Below are 17,594 nucleotides of genomic sequence, written 5' to 3' on the forward strand. Positions count from 1 at the left end.
TTGGCCATTTTTGTGTGCTAAAAGCTCTCATTTTTCATATTTCTAGTGCAGTAATGCAGTTCAAATTTCGTTTTTTCAAGTTTGCATGTTTTGGCGCTGCAGTGTGCTGCCCTATTTATTTAACTATATACGAGTTGGCGACTCTGGGTTCAGCACCTGTTCACACTCAGTCTATGTTTGGATGTGCAGGTCAGGTTTTTGAAATGCAACTACTGTGCAGACTCACAAGCTCTAGCGGTCAAGCTCCTTAGAAACAAGCTGTACACTATCATAGATAAAAGCTCTAATTGCAGGAGAATGATAGCAGGTGGAAAAAGCAAGACACTTGCAAACTTGCTTATTTTCATACTGCTTATCCTATTAATTCAATTTTATAAATAGGGAATACCCACAGACAATTAGATTACAGTGACAGCCAGAGGACCATTATTTCATAGTGCTAATATAATGAATCCCTAAAACCAATACCAATACATAGCTACAACAAAATGAGAACAAACACATTTCAGACATCCATAAAATAATGTTACAAAATTAATAATGTTCTTGTTGCCAGAAGCTAAGACAGCAAACATGCAGTATATATAAAGCACCTTCTGAAGTCAATCCATGGGTGACCAGCGTCTAGTGGAAGCAAATATGGAGAGGCTCTCAAATTATGCCAGAAATGTCTGTTTGGTCACCATACATAAAATAGCCAATGTGTTTATGTATAATAAAGTTTATGCTTTATTAAGGAAATCCAAGTATCTATAAACTTTCCATTTAATACTTTCTTTTGTTGAAAAGACATTGTAAAGATTAATAACATATTTATATGAAAAACTTTCTTCACATTACTAGATTATATTGAAGATAATAAAGAATTTTCATCCATTTATATCATATGATTACTCGTCATAGCCAGCGAGGGAAACAAGAACAGTTTGATAGTTCCCTTTTGTTTCAGCCTAAAAGAAAAATAAAAAAGGATCAATTCCTAAAAATCATGTTTGCTAAATACATACAGTAGATACAATTTTCAGCTTGTCATCATAAATACTTTCCTTTCTTTGATTAGCATACAATTATTAGATATGACTATCTAGCTGAATGTGCATATTATTTCAAAAGATCGGCTTTAGATGTTTCTTATCTCCAAGCAAGGTAAAAAATAAATCATCTTGTGACATTGAAGTTTAATGCCTTAATGGTCATTTTGGTAAACTGTTAACCTGTCTTAAGCTTTGACTTGTGGGAATTAGGGTGCTGAAACCCACACCAATTGCAAAAAGAAAGGAGTAGAAATGTTCCCCTGAGTACAGCTCTCCTCCAGCACTCAATATGGTATCAAAAGAAAGTATATGGAACCTATGAGGAAAGTGGCACTTGGGTGAGCACTTCTGCTCATTTATTTCAGTGATTGATGAGGTTCTAACGCCTTGGAATATTTTTTTTTAAACAGCAGGTACACTTTCAGGAAATATGTGTATGCCCCCGAAAGACTTTAAATTGTTGGCCAGATAATACCAAAATTGGCGAGATCCGTTGACAAATGTAACTCCTATGGGTATCTTTAGTTTTTATGAGCAAATACCGGTGCATCTCACAAAATTAGAATATCATAAAAAAGTTAATTTACTTCAGTACTTCAAAACAAAAAGTGAAACTCATACATTCTATAGCAGTGTTTCTCAACTCCAGTCCTCAAGAACCACCAACAGGAACATTTTTCAGGATTTCCATAGGTGATAGAGTTAATGCTGAAGCAGGTGATGAAATTATCACCTGTGAAATACTAACAGATCCTGAAAACTTGACCTGTTGGTGGGTCTTGAGGACCAGAGTTGAGAAACACTACTCTATAGAGTCATTACAAACAGAGTGATCTATTCCATGTGTTTATTCCTGTTAATGTTGATGATTATGGCTTACAGCCAATGAAAACACAAAAGTCATTATCTCAGTAATTTAGAATACTTAATAACTCCAGCTTGTAAAAATGACTGTAAAATCCCAAATGTTAGCCTCCTGAAATGTATATTCAGTAAATGCACTCAATACTTGGTTGGGGCTCCATTGGCATCAATTACTGGATCAATGCGGCTTGGCATGGAGGCGATCAGCCTGTGGCACTGCTGAGGTGTTATGGAAGCCCAGGTTACTTTGATAGCAGCATTCAGTTCATCTGCATTGTGGGGTCTGGTAACTCTCATCTTACACTTTACAATACCCCAGGGTATAAGGTCAGGCAAGTTTGCTGGCCAATCAAGCACAGCGATACTGTTGTTTTTAAACCATACATTTCAGTAGGCCAACATTTCAGATTTTACAATAATTTTTCAAGCTGGTTTTATAAAGTATTCTAATTTACTGAGATAATGACTTTTGGGTTTTCATTGGCTGAAAGCCATAATCATCAACATTAACAGAAATAAACACTTGAAATAGATCACGCTGTAATGACTCTAAATAATATATGCGTTTCACTTTTTGTATTGAAGAACTGAAATAAATTAACTTTTTAATAGTATTCTAATTTTGTGAGATGCACCTGTATATTGGCAACTTTACATTCAGTGAATACACTATAAAGAAGAAAAGATAGAATGCATACCATAATAGCATCACGTAGGGGTTTGCCAGTGAGCTGCTTGAACTGGGTTTTAATGGCTTTCATATCAATCTCATGCCGTGAAACCATTATCCTGTTGAGAATTTTTTCTCGAGTTCCCAAACCCTATGCAAATAGGATATTGATAAGATTAGAAGACATATCTCTAAGTTATTGTTCATTTCTGATATTGGTGACCTCCCCTGAGGATATGTCATTAATATTACGGAAAATAATTATGCTAAAGGATATATACAATCCATATATTGTTACATATTATCGTTTTTTTATCCAACAGTAATAGATCAGATAAAACAGCAAAGATTCATCACAAGTTGAGATGACTCCATCCCAGCCAATTAAATCCAATTTTGTAATGAAGTTAAGAAAATATGATTTGAGAAAATGTAATTCAGCTAATAACATGTGTTGCTAGGATTAAAAACCAGAGCAATGTGAAAGAAGTTTACTTTAATCAAGTGCTTCATCAGTCATCCAGAATGTAGACCTTCTCAGAGGACCTAGCACTTGCCTGTATAATATGAACAGCTTATTGATTGCAAAGGGCAATATGTATTTCTTTATTTCTCGTTTGATGGAGCTGCAGGCAATACAAGATTTTCTTTGACCACACCTGTCTCCGCAATAGTGTAGCAGTATTACTTGTAATCTGCTTGTTGCTAAAGGATTATTTCATTGGATTACTGATTTCTTGCGGCCCAACCTCTGAGACCACCCACAATCCTGAGATGGAACAAGATAAGTGGATGCTTTAGAGCCTCTTCTCGAAATAAACATAGGGGAATATGTTTGACTTCTTGATATTTTGTTGTCTATTAGACTGCCGGTAACAGCTAAAGGGGTCCAACAGACATTGAATGGAAACAATTTTGAAAAGCTTTGCTTCTTTGTTATTGATTTGTATGTGTCACGTAAAAAATTGTAAAGAGTTTAGATTAAAAATTGTTATATGTTGCTTATACAACTTGCATACATTACAATACATTGCAAGCTGCTTGATGCTATGCAGTGTAAGGCTGGATAGCAAGGTAGATTAACAGCTCAGTCTTCATCAAATTCTATCTTCTAAATAAATGTAAGATCAATTTTTATTTGATATGAACAGAATTGAGCTTAGCTCTTTCAGACGAAAACAGAAGGTGCGTAGAAGATCCTTGAGCCTGTGATTGACTTGGAGCTCAGCTGCTGCAATTGACACTTAATGACATTTAGTAGATTGCAATGTATTGTAATGTACCTAAGTTGCAAAAGTAAAACAGATATACATTTTTAATGAAAACCAATGTATTATTTTTTACATTTTAAATGTATAAGAGTAAACCAATGGAAATGATCAGTTAAAACGGTTGTCTCACAATGGACATTTATCACTTACCAAAGGTGTTCATTAAAGATTTCCCCTGACCAACTTCTATTTATTACAGGACACTGAAACAGCACAAGTGCAATGATATAAGTCTCTATAGGTTACTTATCAATTTGCAACTCAGAACTGATAACCGTCTTGATTTTACAGGTACTGAAGTTGCGTGAGGCTTGAGAAAGGACCCAGTGGAATACAGAGCAGTCATCAAATTTCCTTTACTTGAAAAGCCACACACAAAAGGAGATAAAATGAAAGAGGTTCATGGTTTTGATTCCCTAGCATGTCATGTAGTCAAGAACTGGAATTGTCAATACGGTCGGTCTTCGGTGCAAGCAGCTCCAATTCCAGGGCGACCTCACTCTGCTATTGATGAACACATCATCCAGCAAGTGGAGGTCGCCATTTTGGAAAATCGCCATGTAACCATTCGCCACCTAGCCCAAAATGTCAAGATTAGTGCGGGGTCCATGGAAAAAATCATCCAAGATCCACTCTCTGGGTTCCCCAGCTGCTCACACCTTTCCAGAAGCAGGAACTAGTCGAATGCTCTCAGGCTCTATTGACGATGTGCCATGGATACCAGGAGGACTTTTTCAACAGACTGATCACACAGGATGAAAGCTGGGTCCATCATTATGATCCTGAGACTAAAGTCCAGTCGATGCAATGGAAGCATCATAACTCACCGCCTCCAAAGAAGGTACGTGCCCAACCCTCAGCAGCCAAGGTCATGCTCACAGTATTTTGGGACCAGCATGGAGTAATATTGATGGATTTCCTAACAAAGGGTAACAAGGTCACTGGGGCATACAATGCTTCACTACTGCAGAAATTGTGGTAGGCCATCAAAACCAAGAGATGTGGCATGCTCACCAAAGGTGTCCGCCTTCTGCAAGACAATGCACCAGTTTACAACTCACATGTTGCCCAAAATGGAAGCATGCTTCTGTGGTTTTGAAACTCTACTGCACCCCCCTTATTCTCCCGACATCGTGCCATCGGACTTCCACTTCTTTCCAACAATGAAGTTAATTTTGAAGGGCAAGCATTTTCCAGATGATGAGACTCTGATTTCCGAAGTCACAATGTGGCTTTTGGAGCAACGTGTCGACTTCTACAAGCGAGGTGTTTACAGTTGCTTAAAGAGATGGGAGAAGTGTGTGTCCCTAGCTGGCACATATGTAGAGAAGGACTAATAACTCTGCCAAGTTTCAATGCTTTCAGTCCACAGGAAGTGGGTCAGGGGAAATCTTTAATGAATGCCACTCATATAGCTGTAGAATATGTAATAAATGTTCGTTTGATTGAGGTTTCATTTGAGTTCCCCATGATTGCTATATAAGGGAACTAAGCCCTCACTTTACATTGAGGAGTTTACATATGGGGGTGATCAGTGATCTTTTATGCAACCTGTGGATCCAATCCAATCTATGACACTGGTGCTGACATAGTGCAGCATTTGGCTATTGCTGCTCAAAGATACTGAATCAAGTGACAGGGTACATTTGTGAACATTCTATTTATTATCATTGTGGTAGCAAGGATGAAATATAGTTAGAGGACCCTTGTTCTATTGAAATGTAGACGTCTCTCTGCTGAAATATTTATCAACTAGCCTGTGGATAGGTAACATAGTAACATAGTAACATAGTTAGTAAGGCCGAAAAAAGACATTTGTCCATCCAGTTCAGCCTATATTCCATCATAATAAATCCCCAGATCTACGTCCTTCTACAGAACCTAATTGTATGATACAATATTGTTCTGCTCCAGGAAGACATCCAGGCCTCTCTTGAACCCCTCGACTGAGTTCGCCATCACCACCTCCTCAGGCAAGCAATTCCAGATTCTCACTGCCCTAACAGTAAAGAATCCTCTTCTATGTTGGTGGAAAAACCTTCTCTCCTCCAGACGCAAAGAATGCCCCCTTGTGCCCGTCACCTTCCTTGGTATAAACAGATCCTCAGCGAGATATTGGTATTGTCCCCTTATATACTTATACATGGTTATTAGATCGCCCCTCAGTCGTCTTTTTTCTAGACTAAATAATCCTAGACTAAATCCTAGGTGATAAATGTCAATTTGGGGAAAACCCTTTGAATTTCAACTTTAGAGTATTCTGTAAGGATTCCGGACTTCCTTTGTTCCTGTTCGCCCTGATCCAAGATGGAGTCTTGGATCTCACTGCAGCGCCTCAGAGATCTGGTCATTGCAGTATGACACTCTGCCACTAAGGGGAGTGATGGTACGTCTGATGGCACTGAAGGAATTCTACTGACCAGGTATCACCAGCACACATTACACTTCACACTCCAGCCACTAGGGGGAGAAAAGGGCTTTATTTATTGGGCCACTCCTCACACTGGTAAAACTAGGGGTTGGATAGGAAGTTAGTGAGAAGCTGACTGGGTTGGATTCAGGCAACATCCTGTGGCAGGGGGTGTTGCAGGGAGTAGACACAGGGGGGTCCCTGTCAGGCGTGGGAACCTGGCAGGCACCTAGTGACCAGAATAGAACGTTACGGAACCGTGCCTGCACACCCCGCGGCGGTATCCTAAGAAAGAGACACGAAGCAAAGAATATTGTGGAACAGTGAGAAATGAGATCATGCACAAAGGAGAACAAGTAGGAGTCATGCCGTGAGACCGAGGCAACATCCTACTGAGGTGCGTAGCCGGTGGCCGGAACACCGAGGGAGTAACTGACTCAACGCTTTACTTCAAACTCCGCAGGACAGTTAATTATAGGTTGGCTGTCTCACCTAAACACCTACGAATACATAGGGGGCAACTGTGGGAGAGGGGCGTCTCTAGGGTCCCAGAAGAACTCCAGGCCTTCCCGTCATACGGGTGCGTCCTAGCCATAACATACCTGGGGGATGTTGAACTAGAAAGATCTGGAACGAATTAGAAAGAACAAACGAACAAGAACAGAAGTTGTGAGGACTATTCCGAATGCTCAGCAGGGTAGCACTACAACACACAGGCGCTATTGGTAGGCAATGATTTCCACCTGCAAAGGGAATTCTGGATGTGCCCATCGGACCGGCCGGTCTCAGATAGCCCTGTTAACTGTGCTCTGGATTGAGGATCCTGAAGTCTTCAGTAAAGAGGTAAAGAGACTGCAACCTCACACCATCACCATCCACTTTACTAGGAAGCCCTGGGGACTTACTTCAACTGTGGGAAGGTATACCATCTAGCTGCCATTCCATCACCCCAGCGGACCCCACAGCAGCATTGGTCACCCTGACCGAACACCACAGGTGGCATCACGAATCCCTGACAGACAGTACCACCTTTATTGGACGCCCCTTAGCAGGGTCGCGGACCGGGTCTAGCCACTGTGACAGCCTCAGAACCGAACCAGAGAGGCCCGGTACCGAGAACTCGTGGCCCTGTGTCTGGGGGCGCTCCATCACCCTGTCATGGAACTTCCTGTCTGTCCTAATTATTTAAGTCCGAGTCATGTGGTGTTCTGTGCCTGAGCATTTTGTGCTGCTGGCTCCTGAGCTTCTGCCATTGTTCTGGGGAACTCCCTGCTTCAGCTACTTACTACTCGGTGGTCTGCCTCGCCCCTTTCAGCTGCATCTCACCTCTGGAATTGCTGTGACTGGCAGCACACCTGTGGAAGGATTTCCCTTGTTTTGCTAAGCTTTTCCCAGTGTTGTGCCTCTTTGCACAACCACACCAGGTGAGCAAGATTCTAGTGTTGCTTTTCTCATCAAGAGAGTTCTTACTCATCTACTACGCTTAGATAGCGCTCTCCCTCTTTTTCCCTTCATACTTTCTCAGAACTTCATGCTCAATGCACCACCTGCATATTATTGAACTTCCACAAACAAGTGCTGTGCGCACATGGGATCAAGTTTTGCTGGACTTCCTCGTTAAGTAGTGTGTGCATTTTCACTAATAACCTACTGGACTTCATTGTCAAGTGTCTTGTTTGCCCCCTCGTCATATCCTAGCTGGACTGGTTCATATTAGTGGTCGTGTCCCGCTATTCACTGTGCTGTGATTACCATATTGTGCTGAGCACCTCGCTACAATTGCAGGAATATCTGGGTTAGTTTTGTTAGCATTTTCTGTATTGTTTAAATACATCTTTTACTGCAGCTTTCCTCTCAGACTGGTTTTATCCCACGCTATCAGATTCGTTAGTACCTATATATTGTTACATATTCCTTCACTGAATTATTTAGTCAGTTCATCAAAAATGTAGTGTAACTAGATGAGCTGCTAGGTTTCTTAGTGGTATACTTTTATATAGCTCCCAATTGTCCCGGGTCCAGCTGGGCATTTTGGTCTATGTTCAACCGACTCGGGTGGCGAGCCAAGTGTCACACCCTGCCATCATCAGTGTAGCACTGTGCAGCATGAACTCGGACCAGCTGAGCGCACACTGTGTAGCACTCCCCTGAGAAGACAGAAATGAGTTATGTGGCCAAAATAGAAGCTTCAGCACAACCAAATATTCCATCAAACCCATCTTTCCATTATTGGGTCTCTGCCTGATGCAGAGCAGCTGAGTCCTACCTCACTCAGATCAGCTTTGCTAGTGACAAGTCCCTGGATATTTTCCATGTAACTTAGTCTTCTAACAATGTCTCAGCTACATTGGAAAATATGCACAGCAAGGAAGAAATAAACATACGCCCCCTAGAGATTTCCTGAGCTGTTGGGAAACAAATTATGAGGAGATGGCCTGAGGGTAGAGGGAAATGATGAGATGGCTGGGGGCAGAAAGGAGTGCCAAGGAGATAGCCTAAGGACAGAAAGCAACATTGAGGAAATGACCTGATGGCAGACAGGAGCACAGAAGAGATTGCCTGGGAGCAGAGAGCAGCGCTGAGGAGAAAGCTTGAGGTCAGAGAGGAGCACTGAGGAGACAACCTGAGTGTTGACTGATAGAAACAAGAAATTTGCTTCGAAATGCTGTAGACACCTGGACAGAAAGTTGGCCTAGCTCAGTATAGTCATTGGAGACAGCCAGGTTCTGCTGTGCATTCAATTACTTATCCATCCCCTGCTGCTTTCCGATGTTCTGCTCTTATAATGGACTGGAGAACAAAAAGGTATAGCAGTAGTGTAAACACAACCTTAAAATGGTTGTCCCTCACTTTCTAAACTTTTCCTAAAGTGGCCAGGTGAGAATGAAATGGTAATAGGTGTGGCTATGGTTAAGAACATGGCTTAAAATATGTCCCCCTTTCTATTCTACGAAAATTGAGAAGTATGATACATGTTAAGTATAGTTTGAGTTGAATTTCCTGAAATTTGCAGTTTCATTCTCTGTTCCTCTTTCTTTTCTTCAAATATTTGGAGGTATGTACTTTTGTATTTATACACTATTTATTAAATATGGCTGTTGATGGTAATGGAGACCTTAATAGAGAAGATAAGTCAAGACACTGACATTAAAGGCCTCACAGTGGGTAGGTTGGAAGTCAAAGTGGCTGCTTTTACTGATGATCTTTTAATCTTGACCACTAACCCAAAATCATCCTTTCCCAGACTTATGTCTCTGTTTGCCGACTTTGGCGAGGTCTCCAATTTTAAAATAAACATGCACAAATCAGAAGCTCTAAATGTCTTGGCAAACACCTCAGATGTTTCAGCATTGAAAAAAGATACCCCCTTTAACTGCCTCTCAGAAAAATTGAAATACCTTGGAATTTTCTTAACGACAGATCCCTCTTCCCTATACAAACATAATTACGCCCCCCTCCTAATAAACCTACAAACCAAACAGACTTAAAGGGAACCTGTCACCTGAATTTGGCGGGACTGGTTTTGGGTCATATGGGCGGAGTTTTCGGGTGTTTGATTCACCCTTTCCTTACCCGCTGGCTGCATGCTGGCTGCAATATTGGATTCAAGTTCATTCTCTGTCCTCCATAGTACACGCCTGCGCAAAGCAATCTTGCCTTGTGCAGGCGTGTACTATGGAGGACAGAGAATGAACTTCAATCCAATATTGCAGCCAGCATGCAGCCAGCGGGTAAGGAAAGGGTGAATCAAACACCCGAAAACTCCGCCCATATGACCCAAAACCAGTCCCGCCAAATTCAGGTGACAGAGTCCCTTTAAAAAAAATACAACCTGCAATATTTATCCTGGATAGATAGGATTAATGTCATAAAATCTTATATTTTTCCAAAGATTTTTTTATATCATGAACATGGTCCCTATACCTCTCCCTGATTCTTCCTTTCAGTTAACCAACTGGTTTCTCAATTTGTATGGAAACACAACAAAGCTAGACTCCCCCTGAAAATTCTTTCTCTGCCCAGGGGTGGGGGTGGTCTCTGTCTCCCTGACTTACAAATTTATTATAAAGCCATTCACCTTGCCAGATGGATAAACTTAATAAAACCTAATCCGGACAACCTTAGGATAACACTAGAACTTTCACTGATGGGGGGGGGGCGACATTTACCTCTGGTCATCTTTTACTCCCCCACAACAAAAACTAGATGATATGACCCGGAATACCTTATCTATTAGACATGCCCTTATCCCAAACCGTCTTCTGTGGTGCTTTTTTCTTGACAACATTCCGCTTAAAGTCATTCCTTTGCTAACGGATCCTAATTACGAAGATGCTTTTGGGCTATGGGCATCCCTACCTAACGTCCCAATCTCTCAGCTTCTCTCCAATCTAATACCATGCACCGAATACTGGCCAACCACTGCTACAAAACAACCCTCCAATTTCCTTCAGAAGAACCATATACACCACATCATGACAAAATTCAGATCTGAAAGGAGGCAATCCTCCGATTCGCTCTGGCTCAAATTTTTGGTTAAGCTGAACTCGCCAATTACTAGATTGGCATATAGTTTAGAGACAAATCTCCTCAAACCCCCAATCCAATTTAAACCTCTTTACCTCTCTTCTTGGGAGTCAGAGTTAAAGATCTCATTATCCCCTCCAGAATCTCAACAAGTACTTGCCAACTCACATTGGTTCTCCAGATGCATCTTGTTACAAGAAAACACATTCAAAATTCTTTCTCGGTGGTACAGAACCCCGGATCGGATGTTCCATTTAGGATTAACTGACTCCCCACTGGTGCTAGAGGTGCTCGCGATCCGTGGGTACCTTATCACATATTTTTGGTTCTGCCCAGGATTATTTCAATTCTGGACTGACATAAACAAATCTCTACATAGTATGGGCCTAATGAATCATGACCTTACTCCCCAAGATGTCTTACTTTCTCTTCCCTCATCTACTTTTAATCCAAGAAAACAAGATTTGCTTCCCATCTTACTGGCAGCCGCAAAACATTTGATTTCTACACATTGGAGGCAGTCGATTTCTCCAACACTGAAAGAATGGACCTCCAAGGTTCAAGACTTGTACCGTTTAGAACAACTGTCTAGTTTGGAAACACGCACTCATGAGAAATTCCAAACCTCTTGGCTTCCCTGGATTAAATTTTTGTCCCCTCCAGGTTTTTGATGATCTTCCCTCTGACACACACCTTTGCCTATGTCTTAGTTACGCTGGCTGGTTTCTACTTCTCCCCTTCTCTCCCAGATCCTATTGAGTGTGATGCGTTGGTCGAGCCCGCTGCCTCACGTGTTAGCCCGTTTTAGTCCTTTTCTTTAATCTTCCATCCTTCTTCAATCCTCGGTTGTAGAAAATTGTCCTCTCAGAGTCCTACTAGTCATATTTTTTAGCCTTTCATTTCTATCTATGGTAGAAACTGGAACTTATGGCTATTCTCTTTTGACCTGAAAACGTTTGTAAATGTTATGATACTCACCTGTTTTCTCCCGCATCGCTATTATTTGCTTTATGTATAAATAAGTCTCTAATTCTTGAGTTAAAATGCGTCTGAGATCTGTTTGTGAGTATATGTTTCTGACATTTGTTTTGTTACTTGACAATTTAAATAAAGAATTAAAAAAAAAATATATGGCTGTTGATTAATTTTTACAGCAAAATGTTAATATGTATTTTTAAATAGTGGGTATTTGACTTACCTTCATTGCAAGGTGCAACTTTTCTGCAAAGTATCCTGGTTTGCTTACAGCAACTTTTGCTACATATAACAGATATGAATTATTGTCTTTATCTTCCATTAAAACAAAAGTATACACAAAAAATCAGAAACAAATAAATAGTAATTGCAAAATAGGTGATGGAGTATGGTATTTTTTCTCCCAGCTTGACACAGAATTCAACAGAAAAAAAATCCATTTGCCTCGAAAGTGGGAAGCATATAGAGATGAAGTAGGAACTATGGAAATCAATTGATAGAGAATTATGACTTGGAACTTAGAAGTTGTAAGAACCAGGCATGGGTTCTTCTGAGCAGCTGCCTTGAATGCTATAAATCCCCCCCCCCAAAATCTCATCATTATTGTTCTAATGAGTGCCTTTATTTTTGCAGAAAACGAAGGTTAATCAGATACGCTAATTACCGGTAAGGTGCACCCTTGGAGTGGCAAGAAGGCTCAGTGCAAAATTCTGCCCAGTGGCTTTGCATGCATCCATTAAGGTACCGTCACACTAAGCGACGCTGCAGCGATACCAACAACGCTGTCGATCGCTGAAGCTCAGACAGCTCTCCAGCGACCAATGATCCCGAGGTCCCCGGTAACCAGGGTAAACATTGGGTTACTAAGCGCAGGGCCGCGCTTAGTAACCCGATGTTTACCCTGTTTACCAGCGTAAACGTTAAAAAAACAAACACTACATACTTACCTACCGCTGTCTGTCCTCCGGCGCTGTGCTTTCCTCTGCACTGTCAGCGCCGGTCAGCCAGAAAGCAGAGCGGTGACGTTACCGCTGTGCTTTCCGGCTGGCTGGTGCTGACACAGGATGCAGGAGGACTGCAGAGAAGCAGAGCGCCAGGGACAAACAGCTGAAGGTAAGTATGTAGTGTTTGTTTTTTTAACGTTTACGCTGGTAACCAGGGTAAACATCGGGTTACTAAGCGCGGCCCTGCGCTTAGTAACCCGATGTTTACCCTGGTTACCAGTGAAGACATCGCTGGATCGGTGTCACACACGCCGATCCGGCGATGTCAGCGGGAAGTCCAGCGACAAAATAAAGTTCTGGACTTTCCTGAGCGACCAACGATCTCCCAGCAGGGGCCTGATCGTTGGTCGCTGTCACAAATAACGATTTCCTTAACGATATCGTTGCTACGTCACAAAAAGCAACGATATCGTTAACGATATCGTTATGTGTGACGGTACCTTTACTCACTGGTGATTGAAATCATTGGTTTGCCTGGAGCAAATAATGTTTCTAAAGAAATCTTAGGCAAGCCAGAACTGTCAATCACTATTGCTGGAGTATACAAAACCAGTAATTTTAATGGTACACTGAGCCGCTGGCAAAACTAAGGCTGCGCTGAGCACACTAATTAGCATATTTGGTTAAACTTTATGTTTTGCACAATGCAAGCTGCTCTAAAGATGCAAGTTTTATCGGACCCTACAAGGTGTTGTGTTTAAAGACTGACAGACTCCCTTTAAGTTTCAGGCTACACTCAAAAAGTAATAATTTGAATAATTGTTTTTTTTAAAGAAATTATCTTAAATTATGTCTATACAGAAAAAAGGTTTTTTTTATGTTTTTCTGTAATTTTACTACACAACAGTCTAGCAGTACATACCAATAGCCACCAAACAGCTTTCAATGTCTCCCTTCAGCTTCAAATCCAGTGCCTTATTTAAGTCATGCTTGCTGTACTTCGCATAGTCTTTGAATACTGAAGAAAATAAATTAAAAAATGGAATGAAAATGAATGAATGAATGCAAAATAAAAATTGTTTAAACAAGTAGAGGGTCATCACAGGTTGGCTTGATGAATTACCTGCAATAATAACAGGTAATTTGAAAACCTGACAAGTGGAAGAGATGGTATAAAGCACAAGGACTTAAAAGTTTGTACTTGAAATAGGAGAGAGTTTCATCATATTTCATTGAACAGAGAAAGGTTTGACAAAAGAGGAGCATGGGTTAACCTCTTAACCCCTGGAGCTTTTTTTGGCTTTGCGTCTTCTTTTTTCGCTCTAATCCTTCCCAGAGCCATAACCTTTTTAATTTTCCACCAATATAGCCATGTGAGGGCTTGTTTTTGCTGAACAAGTTGTACTTTTGAATGACACCATTGGTTTTACCATATCGTGTACTAGAAAATGGGAAAAATATTCCAAGTGCGGTAAAATTGCAAAAAAAAGTGCAATCCCACACTAGTTTTTCATTTGGCTTTTTTGTTAGGCTCACTAAATTCTAAAACTGACCTGCCACTATGATTCTCCAGGTCATAACGAGTTCATATTTCAAAAACCTGACCGGCACATCCAAACATAGACTCAGTGTGAACAGGTGCTGAACCTAGAGTCGCCAACTCGTATATAGTTAAGTAAATAAGGCAGCACACTGCAGCGCTAAAACATGCAAACATGAAACACGAAATTTGAACTGCATTACTGCACTAGAAATATGAAAAATGAGAGCTTTTAGCGCATAAAAATGGCCAATTTTATGTGTACCTGGTAGCCTCTTTACGGCATCTCTCTTATACCAGGTCCTACGCTTGCCTTACCTCGCTGAGAATAAACGTCTCCATCTGAATGGGTACATGTGAAACCTCTTCTTAGACTAAAATTCTCTCTGTCTGTGGAGGGGTATTGGACCTGCTGTAATTAAGAGAGAAGCCTCTTCTCATAGCAATCCAGCAGCAGCAACCATAGAGGTCTCAAGGAGACATCTGGTTGTCATGATGATGCGCCTATGACCCCCGATCATGTGACGAGGGGTCACCGGAGCATGCATTTCCTGCCAGAAACGCTTGTAAAATGCCGCTGTCAGAGTTTGACAGCGGCATTTAACTAGTTAATAGGCACGGGTGGATCGCTATTCCACCCGCACCTATTGCAGGCAAATGTCAGCTGTTCAAAACAGCTGACATGTCCCGACTTTGATGCGGGCTCACCGCCGGAGCCAACTTCAAAGGGGGGTACTGCCATTGGACATACTATTCCATCCGATGGCAAAAAAGGGTTAAAGAACCACTAGCACACAAGTAAAAGTTTAGCAAGTCAGTTCTATGGTTTAGGCTGTTTGGATGCCTTGTATTTCAATATAGCATCGCAAACGCTACTGTATTATAAACACATAGTTACCAATTTCCCCGAAGTGTGCAGCAAACACTTTCTCAATTCCAATAAAAACCTTCAAAATATTAGTTCTATTATTGTGCTCATTTCAAAGTCTTGGCAGACTATTGTGGCAACATGCTCAGGGATACTAGTTTTCTAGAATTACTGTTCTTCTATTTGCCACTACTACATTGCAGTGTTGAATGGGGTCGCCTTGTGACACATATGGTAATGCAACCATGACAAGCAACTCAGAAAAATTCACAGTCTCATTTTTTTCTTATTTATTTGTGGTGATCAAAGTATTTTAGCGGTTGTAATGCTACCTTATTCACCTCTATTTCATGCTGCAATGTATCAGTAGCAATTAAAGAGGTTGTCTACTACTAGTACAACCCCACCTCTGTCTGCGTGTTTGCCTCCGTTGAAATAAAAACACCTATATTCTCCTCCAGCGGTGTGGACACTCGCAATGACAGGGCTCACGTGAGGTTGTTGTGTGAGCCCTGCAACAAATCAGTGCTGGCTTCACTGTCCTCACTTTCAGACATCTAAGTAATCAAAAGGAAGAGAGTGGCCAGCCACAGATCTGACTTCTTTTTGAGTCCTTATTTATCAAGGCGTGGACAATGCTGACCATGTTGAATGGGTGCTGGGCTCACATAAAAATCTCAAGTGAGGCCCAGGACTTTGCCTTTTTTACCGTAATCTGTTGATGTGCAAATTAATTGAACAACTTGTCTGAGGATTGCTGTTGAACGACACACGTCATTTAGGTGCCCCAGTTTTACTAAAGTTTATAAGAATTCGTAGAAAGAGCCAACAAAGCAGCAGCACAACCAATAAAAGCCCACACAGTGCTCACAGAGCACCTAAAATACTTAAAGTACGAGAACACCTGTAAAATCTTGAAATTCTTGCATATTAAATGTATATCTAAATTATTCTAGTATTATTACCTTGATGCAAATGTGGATAGCTTCTCTGGGTAAGAATGGTTGTGAACACAGACACGTCAGTCTTTTTGCTATTTTCCCCAGCATCAAAAAGTGCCTAGTAAAATTTAGAATAAAGTTATGTAAAATAGGACTGTTAATCATACAAAATGTAATTAGAATACCATAAATATATTAGATAGAAATTAAATTTACTATATAATTTACCTTGGCATCTTTGTCAGCAAGAGCTTCATTAACATAGCAATCTTCACTACGACCCCCCTGGAAACAAAGTAATGAAGTTGAAGTCATTGTCCCACACTGTACATTTAAATCCATAGATCTTGGAATAATGAAACATTACACAATTAGATGTGTTAAAGACATGTTCCTGTGCAGAGATAACTTTGTCATGGCTGTGTCCGACCATGCTGAGTTCCTCCAGTTCATGGTCGGAACATAGCACAGCTCCTGGCCAGGGAAAGAAGCATAAGTTATTCATAATAAGTGAGTATACAGATGAAACAGCAGGGACCTGTAGATTCTGGTTTCTGAGGTAACACTTTTCCCTAACTGAGGTAACACAATTCCTTCCTTGTGGTAACACATTTCCTACCCCGAGATAACACAAATGGGAGTTTTTCTGCCACATCTCCAGTCCCCTGAGTTCGTAATTAATTAAGCCTGTAGGAAAGGAGCTCCGGCTGCACTTGTGCTCATATGTCACTGACTTGATTTGTGATGAGCTGAGGGGCTGTAGATGCAGAAACACTCTAACCGATGTTACCTCAAGAAAGCAAATGTGTTCCCTCAGAAAGCAGAAATTGCGAACCAATCTGTTTTGCCTTATCATAAGTAATTTTTAGGAGCTGTCCAGTCTAAAATGAAATGTCTGCAGTCATTCTGTGCAACCGCTGACTCGTAAATTTTTCCAGTGCACACATGGTGAGAATTTGCCATTGTCTGCCACAAGAGCGGAGGTCAAGTATGCAACATACATATTCCCGGGCAGAACCTTTATAATGGGAAAATCCTTGTTCAATACACTTGTATTGAGCAAGGCCTCACCCACTGAACGGTTGTGCCCACTAGACTACTATGCCCACTAGACGGTTTAGGCCCAGGAGTTTTCATATCATATACTTGACCACTGTTCCCAGGGCAGACAATGGCGAATCCTTGCAGCAACCAGTGCATGCACTGGGAGGATTCACAAGTCACACAGAGTGACTGCAGACTTTTCATTTTAGACAGGACAACCCTTTAAGCTCCGTCCCTTGGCGACGAGATGTGGTACGTGTTGACATGCCAACTTGTTCAGACACAGCCACTACACAGTAAATAGCAAGTGCACATTTATAAGATTCTATCAGCATAGGAACATTTTTTTTTAACACATCCGATTGAGGAACATATTATTATCTATAAGATCTATTAATTAAATTGTACTTTACTAGTTTTTGGTATATTTTTTATTATTACTTGTTTGGTTTATTAGTTAATATATATGTAAACTCGTTTTCAAGTATTATGGTATTAAACTTTAA

General features: G+C 40.9%; 1 protein-coding gene across 1 annotated transcript in view; it reads right to left on the reverse strand.

Moving 5' to 3' along the window:
* Positions 1 to 705: 705 nt before the first annotated feature.
* The window catches only part of LOC138675272 (annexin A1-like), a 44,319-nt gene continuing 27,430 nt past the window's right edge, over positions 706 to 17,594 (reverse strand). Inside the window, exons 8-13 of the mRNA XM_069763359.1 lie at positions 16,273 to 16,329; positions 16,069 to 16,162; positions 13,618 to 13,713; positions 11,975 to 12,033; positions 2,597 to 2,719; positions 706 to 950 (exon numbers count right to left, since the gene is read on the reverse strand). Coding sequence (XP_069619460.1) covers positions 891 to 950; positions 2,597 to 2,719; positions 11,975 to 12,033; positions 13,618 to 13,713; positions 16,069 to 16,162; positions 16,273 to 16,329 — 489 coding nt within the window. The 3' untranslated portion in view covers positions 706 to 890. The remainder of the gene's footprint in view (positions 951 to 2,596; positions 2,720 to 11,974; positions 12,034 to 13,617; positions 13,714 to 16,068; positions 16,163 to 16,272; positions 16,330 to 17,594) is intronic.

Source organism: Ranitomeya imitator, chromosome 1 (assembly GCF_032444005.1).
Source record: "Ranitomeya imitator isolate aRanImi1 chromosome 1, aRanImi1.pri, whole genome shotgun sequence".
Lineage (NCBI taxonomy): Eukaryota > Metazoa > Chordata > Amphibia > Anura > Dendrobatidae > Ranitomeya > Ranitomeya imitator.